The 15,103-nt window shown below is 37.3% G+C and overlaps 1 protein-coding gene and 1 pseudogene across 2 annotated transcripts in view; both read left to right on the top strand.

The window, feature by feature from the left end:
- Window positions 1–15,103, top strand: part of P4HA1 (prolyl 4-hydroxylase subunit alpha 1) — an 89,472-nt gene that overhangs the window by 61,082 nt on the left and 13,287 nt on the right. For both annotated transcript variants that reach the window (XM_047825886.1, XM_047825887.1), the window contains exon 10: window positions 6,096–6,195. In XM_047825886.1, coding sequence (XP_047681842.1) covers window positions 6,096–6,195 — 100 coding nt within the window. The remainder of the gene's footprint in view (window positions 1–6,095; window positions 6,196–15,103) is intronic.
- LOC125148114 (enolase-phosphatase E1-like) lies at window positions 1,096–2,119 on the top strand (annotated as a pseudogene).

Raw genomic sequence — 15,103 nt, 5'->3', positions numbered from 1 at the left:
CTTGTGTTGCAGTTAGCTATAAAAATCAAGTCAGTAGTTTGTTGCTTATAAAGTTCAAAAATCTGTCAAATTGTTGCCAGCCAAAACGGTAGCTACACCAACATACCAGATTAGTTCCTGGTTCTCCTAGCAACTCAGTCAGAATTGGGAGAAATAAGTTCTTAATATATGTATCAGCTATACCCTTTATAATAATAAAATTCTTGGATCCTTCCTTTTCCTGCTCTGCTGAGGAATTCTACTCAGCCAGTCCCTATAAATTTGTAAGAGATCACGAGACAAATAATTATGGTAATATTGAATAAATCTTGGATTGGTTCTTTTTTTTAATGTTTTTATTTATTTTTGAGACAGAGAGAGACAGAGCATGAGCAGGGGAGGGGCAGAGAGAGAGGGAGACACAGAATCTGAAGCAGGCTCCAGGCTCTGAGCTGTTAGCACAGAGCCTGATGCAGGGCTTGAACTCATGGACTGTGAGATCATGACCTGAGCTGAAGTTGGACGCTCAACCGACTGAGCCACCCAGGTGCCAGTCTTGGATTAGTTCTGAGAAATCTCCAGGATTCATTTATTCATTCAGCAGAAATAAATTGAGATCTGCTATGTGCCAGACACTGTAATAGGTTCTGCAGATATAGTAGGGAGCAAAACCAGGCAGACTTTATATGTATTTAGGACTAGTAGTTGAAAGAAGACATCTTAAACAACAAATTAATATATAATTACTGTGATAAATTATACAAAGTAAGAATATATGGTACTATAAAAACATTAGGGGCAGCTGCCTTCTCCACTTCCAGGTGCATGGAAGTAGCCTCCCCCTGATGTACTTTAGCTGCAGGCAGTTGCTAGCTCGAGATTAATGATTTTGGGGGGTACAGCTGCCACCACCCTCCACCCTGTCAACCAAGGGTGATTCCCATAGTAGCATCTGGCAGGTGCCCACCAAAATCAGTGTGGTGCTGTTATATATCAAAAGTACCACAACCTTGATTGCTTTTGTGAAGAGCATTTTATTTCCTTACATCAAAGAAAATGTTAAGTTACCTGCAGACAAAAATACTTATTCATTCTTGGAAAGAAGAAGAGTGCCAGAGGACCTCAGTCTTTTGAGGTAACAGGCTGAAGAGGATTCCTATCAGGATGAGGTGTTTTTGACCTCTGCAACATCTGGGAATGGGGTGGATGATCTGCAGTAGATGACCCAGGCTGTGGTAGATAATGTGTGCTGGCAGATGTCTCTGCATGGAAAGACCATGGTACTGACAAGTGCACGTCTTCATGTAGAAGGCAGCATTTAACAGCTGGGAGAATGAAAGTAGCATTCTTTGAAGATGTAGTTCCAGCAGTTAGGAAATGGAGAGAAGCTGGAATGAAGGTGTATATTCTTCAGAGAGCATAGAGACATAGAAATTATGACTAGTACATTTTACAGAGGAAGATATTCTTGAGCCTGTTGATAGTTACTTTGATGCCAAGGTTGGGCAGAAAGTGGAGAGTGAGAGTTATTGAAAGACTGCAAGTAGCATTGAATGCTCAGTCAACAACAACCTGTTTTTGACATGTTACTGTGGAGGCTAGTGCTGCTAAGGAAGTAGACTTGCATGTAGCTGTGGGGTTGAGACATGGCTAAGTGGGGTTAAGAAATGATGAAAAGCCTATAGCCTCATCAAATCATTCAGCAAATTGTTTGTCTTCTTCAATCTAGGAAAAGATTTCTAAGGAAGACAAACTGTTTCTCATAGTTTGTCCCTGTAGTCTCATTTTATTTTAATGGTAAAAGTAGCTTACTTTAAAAATACATATATACACATGTGCAAATATGTATGTGCTCAAATTACCTTCTACAGATACATGAGTGATAAAACTCTCCATTCAGTGAAATGAAACATTTTTAAATCTATTATATGTAAATTGCTTGAAACTATAACACTAACCACTACTGAGGATAAAGTATAGTCAATAGAAAAAACTAACAGAACAATGTGTCATGTATCAGGTCATATACCAAAATGGGGAGCCAGTTTTGAGCAATGTTTTAGAAGCTTTGCTATTTTAAAATCTGAAAGTGTTTTAAAGTCATATATTTAAAAAAATTTTTTTAAATGTTTATGTAGTTTTGAGAGAGAGAGAAAGAGAGAGACAGTGTGAGCGAGAGAGGGGCAGAGAGAGGGAGACACAGAATCCAAAGCAGGCTCCAGGCTCTGAACCGTCAGCACAGAGCCAGGCATGGGGCTCAAACTCATGAACCACTAGATCATGACCTGAGCCAAAGTTGGACGCTCAGCCAACTGAGCCACCCAGGGGACTCTCAAAGTCTTATTTTTAAAAATAAAAGATTGCCCGTGTTTAATTGTGAGAGAATAAAATTTAGAAGATTACAACAGCTACATTTCTCAATATGTGCTTACCTATATACAAAAGACAAAGATAGTTGCCTGTGCTCCACTAGAGGGCAAAATTAGAAAACTCACTTTAGTCTTAAACACGAGAGTGTATGTTACTTAAGAAGAAACTTGCTAATCATTGTGGGATCCACAGTGATCCACAGCTAATCATTGTGGGATCCCATTGTGGGATTTCATTTCATGATTATCAATGAAAAAGGTACATTAATGTAATAGCTAAAAAAGAGATGTGGTTCTTAATGTTTCAAAAAACAGTCCTAATCCTGTCAATTGTGATCATTCTAGATTTTATAGCTGCCTTTCTGACAGTATCTTAGCACAGTTTGAGAAAGTATATTATTATTATTTACTATTTTTAAAATGAACTTACTGAAATCAATCTGTCAGATCAAGAATTCTATATATTTTCTTTTGAAATGGGTATGAGAAATGTAAATTTTATAACAGTATTACTTATCCTGGTTCAGTTCTTATAGCATGTCATGTCAATTTAATGTTGTGATTAGTAAAAAAACAAAAAAAAAAAAACAAAAAAAACCTTCTTTGTCCTTTTTTGTCCTATTCCTCTTACTAAAATAAAAAATAAGCAGTTTGACAGGAAGGAGTGAAGGAAAGCTTCTCTGAAGAAGAGATGACTAAATTGATAATCCAAAGCCTTATCTTTATAAAATGAAAAAGAAAAATATTTGTGGCAGAGAGAAGAGCATGTGCACTAGCCTTGGGGCTTGCTGGAACATGTTCTTGAAGAAGTGATGCTGGGGTACCTGAAGAGAGACCGAATATAGTAGTAGAAGTTCTAAGGGAGACTAAGACCGAGCAACCAGAGAGACTGAAGGAATCCTGAAGAATGAGTGAGTGAGGAGGAGTTTCAAGGATGAACATACAGCTGTTACTAGAAGGGCAAATACGATGAAAATTGGAAACATTTTGTTGGATTTAGTAGCACAGTAGTTATGGGTGATATTAGCCAGAGCAGTTTTGGTGGAGTGATAGGGACTGAGGCAAGGTTGGAATGGATTAAGAAATGAAGAGTTGGGTGCTTGGCTGGCTCAGTGGTAGAGCATGCAACTCTTTATCTAAGGGTTGTGAGCTTGAAACCCCATATTGGGTGTAGAGATTACTTCGAAGTAGAATCTTAAAAAAAAAAAAAAGTCTGTGGAAAAAGGTGACTTAAAGAGGGAGGAGAAAGAGATTGGTAGCTGGAGCAAGACAGAGTTAAAGGAAGGAACTTTATCTATTTTTTTATGGAAAAGACATAAGCCCAGTTAAAAGCTCTGGGAGGAATTGAGAAGAAAAAGTTGATCATTTAAGAGAGAAAAGGTCTAATCAATGAATTATGCTTCCTAAAATGTCAGAAAATAATAGAATTTAAGACAGGGAATTAACCTTAAAATGGAGAGAAATCTCTTTGGAACTGGAAGGGAGGAACTAGATGAACTAAAAGGAACAGATAGATGCAAATGTATGTAGATTGTATGGTTTCTTTTTTCTCTTAGGTAGGAGATATGTACTGAGAGAAGGGAAATTGGGTGGGTTGGGATTCAGAGTAGAAAAAAGGAGGAAGAGTAAGGGCCCATTTGAAGTTGGTGTTCATGAATTTTCAGGGAATACATATTTGCCCTATTTCATGACTTTATTCAGTAGGGTTTGGTGACACAGGCGTAAGCTTAGAGAAAAAATTTCATTAAGGATAGTATTTTTGCCAATTTAATTTAGGGATTTAGCAACAATGTTGATGAAATGTGGAGTGAGAGATTGATGAGAGAAGTAAAGGAAAAAGGCTGATAGACCAGGAAAAAGCATATATAAAGGAGATAGTTTAATTTGGGAGTACCTTTTTTTATTTAGCTATAGTTCCCATACCATAAAATTCACTCCTTTAAATAAGTGTATAATTCAGTGGTTTTTAGTCTTTTATTTGTGCAACCATCACCATTATCTAATTTCCAAACATTTCCATCACCTCAGAAAGAAAGCCTGTACTTACTAGCAGGCACTCTGAATGGGAACATCCTCCCTCTCCTGGAAAACCACTGATCTACTTTCTGTATTTGTTGATTTGCTCATTCGGATATTTCATATAAATGGAATCATAATATGTGGCCTTGTGTATCTTGCTTAACATACTGTTTTCAAGGTTCAACCATGTTGTGGCATGTTACCAGTCCTTCATTCCTTTTCATGGCACAATAATTGAGCATATGGATAGATCACATTTATGTATCCACTCATCAGTTGATGAATATTTGGATTATTTCCATTTTGGTCATTATTAATAATGCTGCCATGAATCTTTATGTACAAGTTTTTGTATGAACATATGTTTTAATTTCTCTTGGATATGTACCTGGGAGTGGAATTGCTGGGTCATGTGGTAACTGTATGTTTAACAATTTGAGGAACTGCCAAACTGTTTTCTAAAGTGGTTGTACCATTTTACATTCCTACCAGCAATGTATGAGGGTTCTGATTTCTTTACATTCTCACCATCACCTGTTATTGTCCATCTATCTCTTTTTATTATAGTCATCTTACTGGGTGTGTTTGGATACCTTTAAAAAACTTATTATTTATTTTTAATTTTTTTAATGTTTATTTTTCAGAGAGACAGTGTGAGCAAGGGAGGGGCAGAAAGAGAGGGAGGCACAGAATCCAGAGCAGGCTCCAGGCTCTGAGCTGTCAGCACAGAGCCCAATGCGGGGCTCGAACCATGAACTGTGAGATTGTGACCTGAGCTGAAGTCAGAGGCTTAACTGACTGAGCCACCCAGGCACCCCAAAACTTACTGTTATTTATGCAAGTAATATAAAGAAGTAATATAATGAATTTAAAAAATGAGGGGCGCCTGGGTGGCTCAATCAGTTAAATGGCCGACTCTTGATTTCAGCTCAGGTCATGATCTCCTGGTTTGTGAGTTTGAGCCCTATGTAGGGCTCTGCACTGACAATGTGGAGCCTGCTTGTGATCCCCTCTCTCTCTCTCTCTCTCTTTCTCTCTCTCTCTCTCTCTCTCTCTGCCTCACCCCTGCTAACTCTGTGTGTCTCTCTCAAAAATAAACTTAAAAAAAAATGAATTTTTTTCTCGTAAAATATTTACATTATATATATCAGGCTAAAAACCCTATGACCTCCACCTCAGTCAGTTCCTATACCTTATCTGGGAAGAAAAAATGTTTTCAGTTTGGTATGTATTTTTTCAGAATTTTTAAAAATTCTGAATGTAGACAGCTCTGTATAGCCTTCTTACATTAATCCAACTGTTTTCAAAGAAAACTCTATAATAAATGAGATTAGTTTTTTCTTTTCCAACCTTTAACTGTGAAATATAGCATTTTTAAAGGTTTATTTATTTATTTTGAGGCGGGGGGAGGGGAAGAGAATCCCAAGCAGGCTCCGTGCTGTCAGTGCAGAGCCCAACATGGGGCTTGATCCCACAAACATGAGACCATGACCTGAGCCAAAACCCAGAGTCGGATGCTTCACTGACTGAGCCACCCAGGCATCCCTAACATGTAGCATTAAAAAAAAAAAATTACAACATTCTTTAGTAAAAATCACATCAAACAAGCCAACTAAATGCCTATAGGTAAAGGCTTATTATCCCATATATTATGGCTTTTAAAATGATGGCTCTTAGTCTTTACTTATTGAAACATTATAAGTAAAACTAATATTTTCTTCTTGTTAGTGCCTGGCTCTCTGGCTATGAAAACCCTGTGGTGTCTCGGATTAATATGAGAATACAAGATCTAACAGGACTAGATGTTTCCACAGCAGAGGAGTTACAGGTAGGTAATCACATTATCCTTAAACTATATGCTATCACATTATTTCTTTACACTTTTTCAAACGATGCTTTAGATGAGATTTCCTAACACTGTGCAGGCACTCTACAGGTATTGCAGGATAATTTGGGACCAAAAAAGTGACTATGCAAGCTGAGATCATGCAAAGTGGTCTTAATCAATGGCAAAAATTATGAATATCTGTGATTTCCAAAATTGTTTACAAAATTAAATTAAAAACTCTTATTGTTAAGTATAACTTAACAATAAAACTAAGTATAGCTTAACAATAAATTAAAAACTCTTATTGTTAAGTATAATTTTATAGGGGAATGAACAATATGTAACAATATTTATTAAGCACACTACAAGTTTTTTTTCATTCCTAAGCCTGTCAGGTGACCAGCGGTAGTTTTTTTTTTTTTTTTCTTTCTTTTATTTTTTAAAAATTTTTTTAAAACATTTATTTATTTCTGAGAGAGCACGAGCAGGGGAGGGGCAGAGAGAGGGAGACACAGAATCCAAAGCAGGCTCCAGGCTCTGCGCTGTCAGCACAGAGCCTGATGGGGGCTCAAACCCACGAGTGGTGAGATCAGGACCTGAGCTGAAGTCAGACACTCAACTGACTGAGCCACCCAGGCGCCCCTATTTTTTTTTTTTTAAATGTATTTTTTCTCTTTTCTATTGAGATATAATTCACATACCATAAAATTTACCCTAGTTTTATTATATGCACGTGGTTATGCAACCATCACCACTATCTAATTGCAAGAACATTTTCATCACTTCAAAAAGTTTTAGTATTCACTCCTCATTCCCTTTCCCTAATGCCCCTGGCAACTACTAACCTACTTTCTGTGTGTGAATTTGCCTAGATATTTCATATCTAGATATTTTATATAAATTGGATAATACAATATGTGGCCTTTTGTATCTGGCTTGTTTGACTTAACATAATGTTTTCAGTGTATCAGCACTTTATTCTTTTTCATGCCCGAATAATATTCCATTGTTTGGATATAACCACACTTCATATATTTATCAGCTGAAGGATATTTGGTTGTTTGTATTTTTTGGCTATAATGACTAATGCTGCTATGAGCATTTGTATACAAGTTTTTATACCAACATTTAAATTTCTCTTGGGTATATTCTACATATGGAATTACTAAGTCATGTGATAACTTTAGTTTAACATTTGAGGAATTGCCAAACTATTTTCCAAAGTGACCATACATTTTACAATTCCATTTGCAATGTATGAGAGTTATAATTTCCTCACATCCTTGTAAATAATTTGTTCTTGTCCATTTTTTTGTTTGTTTTTAAATTACATCCAAGTTAGTTAGCATAAAGTGCAGTAATGATTTCAGGAGTAGATTCCAGTGATTCATCCCCTTTGTATAACACCAAGTGCTCATCCCCACAAGTGTCTTCCTTAATGTCCCTTACCCATTTAGCCCATCCCCCCACAGCCACTCCAGCAACCCTCAGATTGTTCTCTGTATTTAAGAGTCTCTTATGTTTTGTCCCCCCTCCCTGTTTTTATATTATTTTTGCTTCCCTTCCCTTATGTTCATCTGTTTTGTATCTTAAATCCCACATATCAGTGAAGTCATATGATACTTGTCTTTGTCTGACTTATTTCGCTTAGCATTATACACTGTAGTTCCATCCACATTGTTGCAAATGGCAAGATTTCATTCTTTTGGATTGCCGAGTAATACTCCATTGTATATATATACCACATCTTCTTTATCCATTCATCAGATGACAGACATTTGGGCTCTTTTCATGCTTTGGCTATTGTTAATAGTGCTGCTATAAACATTGGGGTGCATGTGCCTCTTTGAAACAGCATACCTGTATCTCTTGGGTAAATACCTAGTAGTGCAATTGCTGGGTCATATGGGAGTTGTATTTTTAATTTTTTGAGTAACCTCCATACTGTTTTCCAGAGTGGCTACACCAGTTTGCATTCACACCAGCAGTGCAAAAGAGATTCTCTTTTTCCCCATCCTCGCCAACATCTGTTGTTGCCTGAGTTGTTAATTTTAGCCATTCTGACAGGTGTGAAGTGATATCTCATTGTGGTTTTGATTTACATTTCCCTGATGATGAGTGATGTTGAGCATCTTTTCATGTGTCTGTTGGCCATCTGTATGTCTTCTTTGGAGAAATGTCTGTCCATGTCTTATGCCCATTTTTTAATTGGATTATTTGTGTTTTAAGTGTTGAGTTATATAAATTCTTTTATATTTTGGATATTAACAACCCTTTGTCAGATATGACATTTGCAAATATTTTCTCCCATTCAGTAGCTTATTGTTTAGTTTTGTTGATTGTTCCCTTTGCTGTGCAGAAGCTTTTTATTTTGATGTAGTCCCAACAGTTTATTTTTGCTTTTGTTTCCCTTGCACGGGTGACATGTTTAGAAAAATTTTGCTGCAGCTGATGTCAGAGAAATTATTGCCTGTGCTCTCTGCTACGATTTTCATGGTTTCACATTAGGTCTTTAATCCATTTCCAGTTTATGTCTGTGAATGTTGCAAGAAAGTGGTTCAGTTTGATTCTTTTACATGTAGCTGTCTAGTTTTCCCAACACCATTTATTGGAGAGACTGTCTCTTTCCTATTGCATATTCTTGCCTCCTTTGTTGAAGATTAATTGACCACATAATTGTGGGTTTATTTCTGGGTTTTCTATTCTGTTCTATTAATTTATGTGTATGTTTTTTGACCAATACCAGACTGTTTTGATTACTATAGCTTTGTAGTACATCTTGATAGCTGAGATTGTGATACCTCCAGTTTTGTTCTTTTTCAAGATTGCTTTGGCTATTGGAGGTCTTTTGTGGTTCCATACAAATTTTAGTATTATTCTAGTTCTGTAAAATAATGCTGCTGGAATTTTGATAGGGATTGCATTAAATCTGTAGATTGCTTTGGTAGTATGGATATTTCAACAATATTTGTTCTTCCAATTCATGAGCATGGAATATTTTTCCATTTCAGTTTTTTTCATCAGTGTTTTATAGTCCTCTTCAGTTTCTTTCATCAGTGTTCTATAGTTTTCTGTGTACAGGTCTTTCACTTCCTTAGTTAGGTTTATTCCTAGGTATTTTATTATTTTTGGTTAAATAGTAAATGGGACTGTTTTCTTCATTTCTTTCTGCTACTTCATTATGAGTGTATAGAAATGCAGTGGATTTGTGTATATTGATTTTGTATCCTGTGACCTTACTGAATTCATTTATCACATCAAGTAGTTTTTTGGTGGAGTCTTTAGGGTTTTTTATGTATAGTATCATGTCATCTGTAAATAATGAAAGTTTTCATTTTTCCTTACCAATATGAATGCCTTCTATTTCTTTTTCTTGTCTGGTTGCTGTTGCTAGGACTCCCAGTACTATGTTGAATAAAAGTAGTAAGAGTGGACATCTTTGTCTTGTTCCTGATGTTAGGGAGAAAGCTTTCAGTTTTTCACCATTGAGTGTGAGCATAGCTGTGGGATTATCATATATAGCCTTCATTATGTTGAGGTATGTTCCCTCTAAACCTACTTTGTTGAGGGTTTATCATGAATGGATGTTGTGCCTTGTGAAATGTTTCTTCTGCATCTGTTGAAATTTTTAACTGGTTTTTATGCTTTCTCTTGCTGATGTGATGTATCACAGTGATTGTTTTGCAAATATTGAACCACCCTTGCATACCAGGAATAAATCCCACTTGATGCTGGTCAGTGAGTTTTTTAATATACTGTTGAATTTGGCTTGCTAATATTTTCTGGATGTTCATCATAGATGTTGGCCTATAGTTTTCTTTTTGTATAGTGTCTTTATCTGGTTTTGGTGTCAGGGTAATGTTGGCCTCATAGAAGCTTTTCTCCCTCTTCTACTTTTAGAATACTTTGAGAAGAATAGTTATTAACTCTTCTTGAAATATTTGATAGAATTCACTTGTGAAGCTATCTGGTCCTGGACTTTTGTTTGTTGGGAGGGTTTTTTTTAATACGTTTATTTATATTTATATTTATTTATTTATTTATTTGTTTGTTTATTTATTTATTTATTATTATTTTTAATGTTTTTATTTATTTTTGAGACAGAGCATGAGCAGGGGAGGGGCAGAGAGAGGGAGACACAGAATCTGAAGCAGGCTCTGAGCTGACAGCTCAGATGTGGGGCTAGAACTCACGGACTGTGATATCATGATCTGAGCTGAAGTCAGACGCCTAACCGACTAAGCCACCCAGGCACCCCTATATTTCTTTCTTTCTTTCTTTCTTTCTTTCTTTCTTTCTTTCTTTCTTTCATTTGAGAGTGAGAGCTGGGGAGGGGCAGAGAGAGAGGGAGAGAGAGAATCCAAAGCAGGCTCCATGCTGTCAGTGCAAAGCTCAATGCAGGACTCAAATTCATGAACCATGAGATCACAACCTGAGCCAAAATCAAGAGGTGGACACTTAACTGACCAAGCCACCGAGGCCCCCCTGTTGTGAGTTTTTTGATTACTGATTCAGTCTGTTTAACTTTTCTCTTTCTTCCTGATTCAGGTTTAGGATGTTAATATGTTTCTAGAAATTTATCCATTTCTTCTAGGTTGTCCAATTTGTTGGCATGTAATTTTTCATAATATTCTTTTGCAGTTCTTTGTATTTCTGTGGTGTTGATTGTTATTTCTCCTCTTTCATTTCTGTTTTTGTTTATTTGAGTTCTTTTTTTTATGAGTCTGGCTAGAGGTTTATCAATTTTGTTGAACTTTTCAAAGAATCAGTTCCTGGTTTCATTGATCTGTTACATTGTTTTTGTAATTTCTGTTTCATTTCTTTCTGCTCTAATCTTTATTATTTTCTTCTTTCTGCTGGTTTGGGGTTTTGTTTGTTTTTCTTTTTCTAGTCCCCTTTAGATGTAAGGTTAGGTTGTGTATCTGAGATTTTTCTTGCTTTTGAAGTAGGTTTCTATTGATATAAACTTCCCTCTTAGGACAGCTTTTGCTGCATCTCAGTTTTTGTTTTCATTTGTTTCCACTTTTTTTTTTTTTTTTTTTTTTTTACTGATTTCTTGGTTAACCCATTCATTGTTTAGTAGCATGTTATTTAACCTGTGTGTATTCTTTCCCGAGTTTTCCTTGTAATTAGTTTCTAGTTTCATAGTGTTGTGGTCAAAAAAGATGTTTGGTATGACTTTTTAATTTGTTGAGACTTGTTTTGTGGCCTAATAAGTGATCTATTCTGGAGAATGTTCCATGTGCCCTTGAATGTATATTCTACTATTTTAGGGTGGAATGTTCTGAATAGATCTGTTAGAGCTGTGTGGTCCAGTGGATCATCCAAACCAACTGTTATGTTGATTTTCTGTTTAAATGATCTATCCATTGATATAAGTGAGTGTCAAAGTCTCCTAGTATTGTATTATTAGCAATTATTTCCTTTATGTTTGTTAGCTGCTTTATGTATTTGGGTCCTTCTATGTTGGGTGCATAAATGTTTACAATTTCTATATCTTGTTGGATTGTCCCCTTTATGGTCATATAGTATCCTTCTTTGTGTCTTCTTACAGTCTTTGTTTTAAAATCTGTTTTATCCAATATAAGTATTGCTACTTAAGCTTTTTTTCACTTCCATTTGCACTATAAATGCTTTTCTACCCCTTCACTTTCAATCTGCATGTCTCTTAGGTGTGAAATGAGTCTCTTATAGGCAGCATATAGATGTGTCTTGATTTTTTTAGCCATTCTGTCATCCTCTGTTTTTTGTGTTTTTTTTTTTAATTGGAGTGTTAAGGCCACTTACATTCAAAATAATTGATAGGTATGTATTTATTGCACTTTGTTTCTTGTTTTATGGTTGCCATTGTAGTTCTTTCTTTCTTGTTCTCTTCTCTCACGGTTAGCTGGCTTTCATCAGTGATATAATTGGATTCCTTTCTCTTTATTTTTTGCATATATCTATTACCAGTTTTTGATTTGTGCTACGATGAGGTTTGTATATAACATCATATGCATACAGCAGTCTGTATTAAGTAGATGGTCACTTAAGTTTATGAAGTTTGAATCCATTCTTTTTAAAACAAATTTTAAAAAAATTTTTAAATTTTTATTTATTTTTAAAAGGGGGGGCGAGTGGGGGAGGGGCAAAGAAAGAGGGAGAGAGAATCTGAAGCAGGCTTCATGCTGTCAGTGCAGAGCCTGATGTGGGGCTCGAACCCACGAACCACGAGACCATGACTTGAGCTGAAATCAAGAGTTGGACGTTCAATGGACTGAGCCACCTGGGTGCCCCAAGTTTGAATACATTCTAAAAGCTTTAAATTTTTACTCCTCTCCCCTGCCACATTTTAGGTATATGGTGTGATACTGTACATCCTTTTGTGAAACTCTTGACTAATTTTTTAAAAATTTTTTCTTCTAATGTTTATTTTTGAGAGAGAGACAGAGGGTGAGTGGGGGAGGGGCAGAGAGAGAAAAGGAGACACAGAATCAGAAGCAGGCTCCAGGCTCTGAGCTGTCAGCACAGAGCCCGATGCGGGGCTCAAACCCATGAGCCATGAGATCATGACCTGAGCCAAAGTAGGACACTTAACGGACTGAGCCACCCAGGTGCCCCTTGACTGATATTTATAGATAAGCTTAATTTTATTGCTTTTATGCTTCCTACTCTTCATACTTCTCCTTATGGTCTTTCATTTCCACAGAGTCTCCTTTAACATTTCTTATAGAGCTGTTTTAGTGATCATGAATTCCTTTAACTTCTGTTGTCTGGAAACTTTCTCTTCCTCTATTCTGAATGATAGCCTTGCTGGATAGTATATTCTTGGCTGCAGGTTGTTTGTTTGTTTGTTTGTTTGTTTGTTTTTCCCAGCTCTTTGAATACATCCTGCCATTCCCTCCTGCCTGCAAAGTTTCTGCTGAAAAATCTGCTTATAGCCTTAAGAGATTTCCCTTTTATGTAACTGTTTTCTCTTGCTGCTTTTAAAATTCTGTTTATTACTGCTTTCCATTTTAAGTACTACGTGTCTTAGTGTGGACCTCCTTGTTGATTTTGTTGGGGGCTCTCTGTGCTTCCTGGATCTGGATTTCTGTTTCCTTCCCGAGAACTGGGAAATTTTCAGCTATTATTTTTTCAAATAAATATTCTGCTTCCTTCTCTCTCTCTTTTCCTTCTGGAATTCATATAATGCAAATGTTACTACGTTTGATGGTGTTACTGAGTTCCCTTAGTCTGTTTTCATTTTTTTTTTCTTTTTCTTGTTCAACTTGGTTGCTTTCCATTACTGTGTCTCCAAGTTGCTGATCAGTTCTGCTTCCCTTAGTCTACTATTTACTTCCCTCTAGTATATTTTTAACCTCACTTATTGAGTTGTTCATCTCTGATTCGTTCTTTTTTTTTTTTTTATGTTTTGTATCTCTTTGTTGAGGGTCTCACTAAGATCCTTCACTTTGTTCTCAAGTCTAGTGAGTATCTTTATGACCATTACTTTACTTACTTATTTTTTAAATATTATTCCTTTTTTCTTTATTTATTTTGAGAAAGAGCATGCGAGTGGGGAAGGGCAAAGAGAGAGGGAGAGAGAATTCCAAGCAGGCTGTCATTGTCAGTGGAGAGCCTGATGCAGGGCTGGAACCCATGAACTGTGAAATCATGACCTGAGCCAAAGTCAGACACTTAACCGACTGAACCACCCAGGTGCTCCTATGACTATTACTTTAAATTCTTTATCAGGGATATTATTTATCTCTGTTTTGCATAGGTCTCTTGTGATTTTGTCCTGTTCTTTCATTTGGGACACACTCCTCTGTCTCCTTATTTTGTCTAACTCTGTCTGTTTCTTTGTGTTAGGTAAGTCAGCTATGTCTCCCACTCTGGAAAACTGTGGCTTTGTGAAAAAGAGGTCCTATAGTACCCTGCAGTGCACTGTCCCCTGTTCACCAGAACCCAGTGTTTTAGGGATGTTTTCTATGTGTTTTGCATGAGTCACACTGCTTTTAGTCCAGTTGTCTGCAATGGCACTCTCTGCCTGTTGTGGGCAGGTTTTGGTCTCTGTGTTGTTAGTGGCCTAGTCTAGGGCCACCTTGGGCTTGAGTTGAGTCAGACCAGACATTTGCCAGAGATGGAGTAGCACTGAACTGCAGGGTGCTTTCCCTCTGTTGTGCCCTGAGAAGCTTTTGTTGGTGGGTAGGGCCTGTAGTCAGACCGATGTCTGCCCCCAGCCCACTGCTGGGCCATAGTTGGACTGGTACGTGTATATATCTTCATCTCTCCCTGGGGCAGGAGTCACTTTGTAGTGGTAGAGGCCCCCATTAGGGCTACTTGCACACTTCCAGGCTTGTGGTACTGCTTTGGATGGACTCTGGCCAAGGGTCTATTGGAAGGGCAGGTCCGCAAGAAAAAGCAGGCTGAGATTCATGGTGCCTGCAAGATCTACACTGGTTTGCTGTGGGAGAGAACTTGAAGACCATGAGAAAACTGCCCAGACTGGAATGGAAGGGTGGGTCCATATAATAGCTTGGTGAGCAGGGGGAGGGTTCAGAGGGCACTGTTAATAAGGTCCATGCAGGTGTGCTGTGAGAGGGGACCTGAGGCTGCTTGGGATGGAGGGGGTATGTCTGCAGAAGAATGTCTGGTGGAGCTCTCACTATTAGCAGGAGAGTGTTCTGCTGCCCTGGTTCCCATAGGTGTCTGTGAATCCAGGCTGGGGAAGGGGGCAGGGGAAGGAAATGGCTCTTAGAGAAGTCCCCCTCAAATCCCTGCCCCTCCAGCTCATGTACTGAGATTAGTAAAAAAAAAAAAAAATCTCCTTCCTGTATACCCAGGCATTTTTAAAAAATTTTAAAACACTTTTATTTATTTTTGAGAGAAAGAGCATGAGCAGGGAATGGGCAGAGAGAGGGGGAGACACAGAATCCAAAGTAGG

Source organism: Prionailurus viverrinus, chromosome D2, assembly GCF_022837055.1.
Source record: "Prionailurus viverrinus isolate Anna chromosome D2, UM_Priviv_1.0, whole genome shotgun sequence".
Classification (NCBI taxonomy): Eukaryota; Metazoa; Chordata; class Mammalia; order Carnivora; family Felidae; genus Prionailurus; species Prionailurus viverrinus.
The sequence above is the reverse complement of the archived record's forward strand: the minus strand, read 5'-3'. Positions and strand labels throughout refer to the sequence as shown.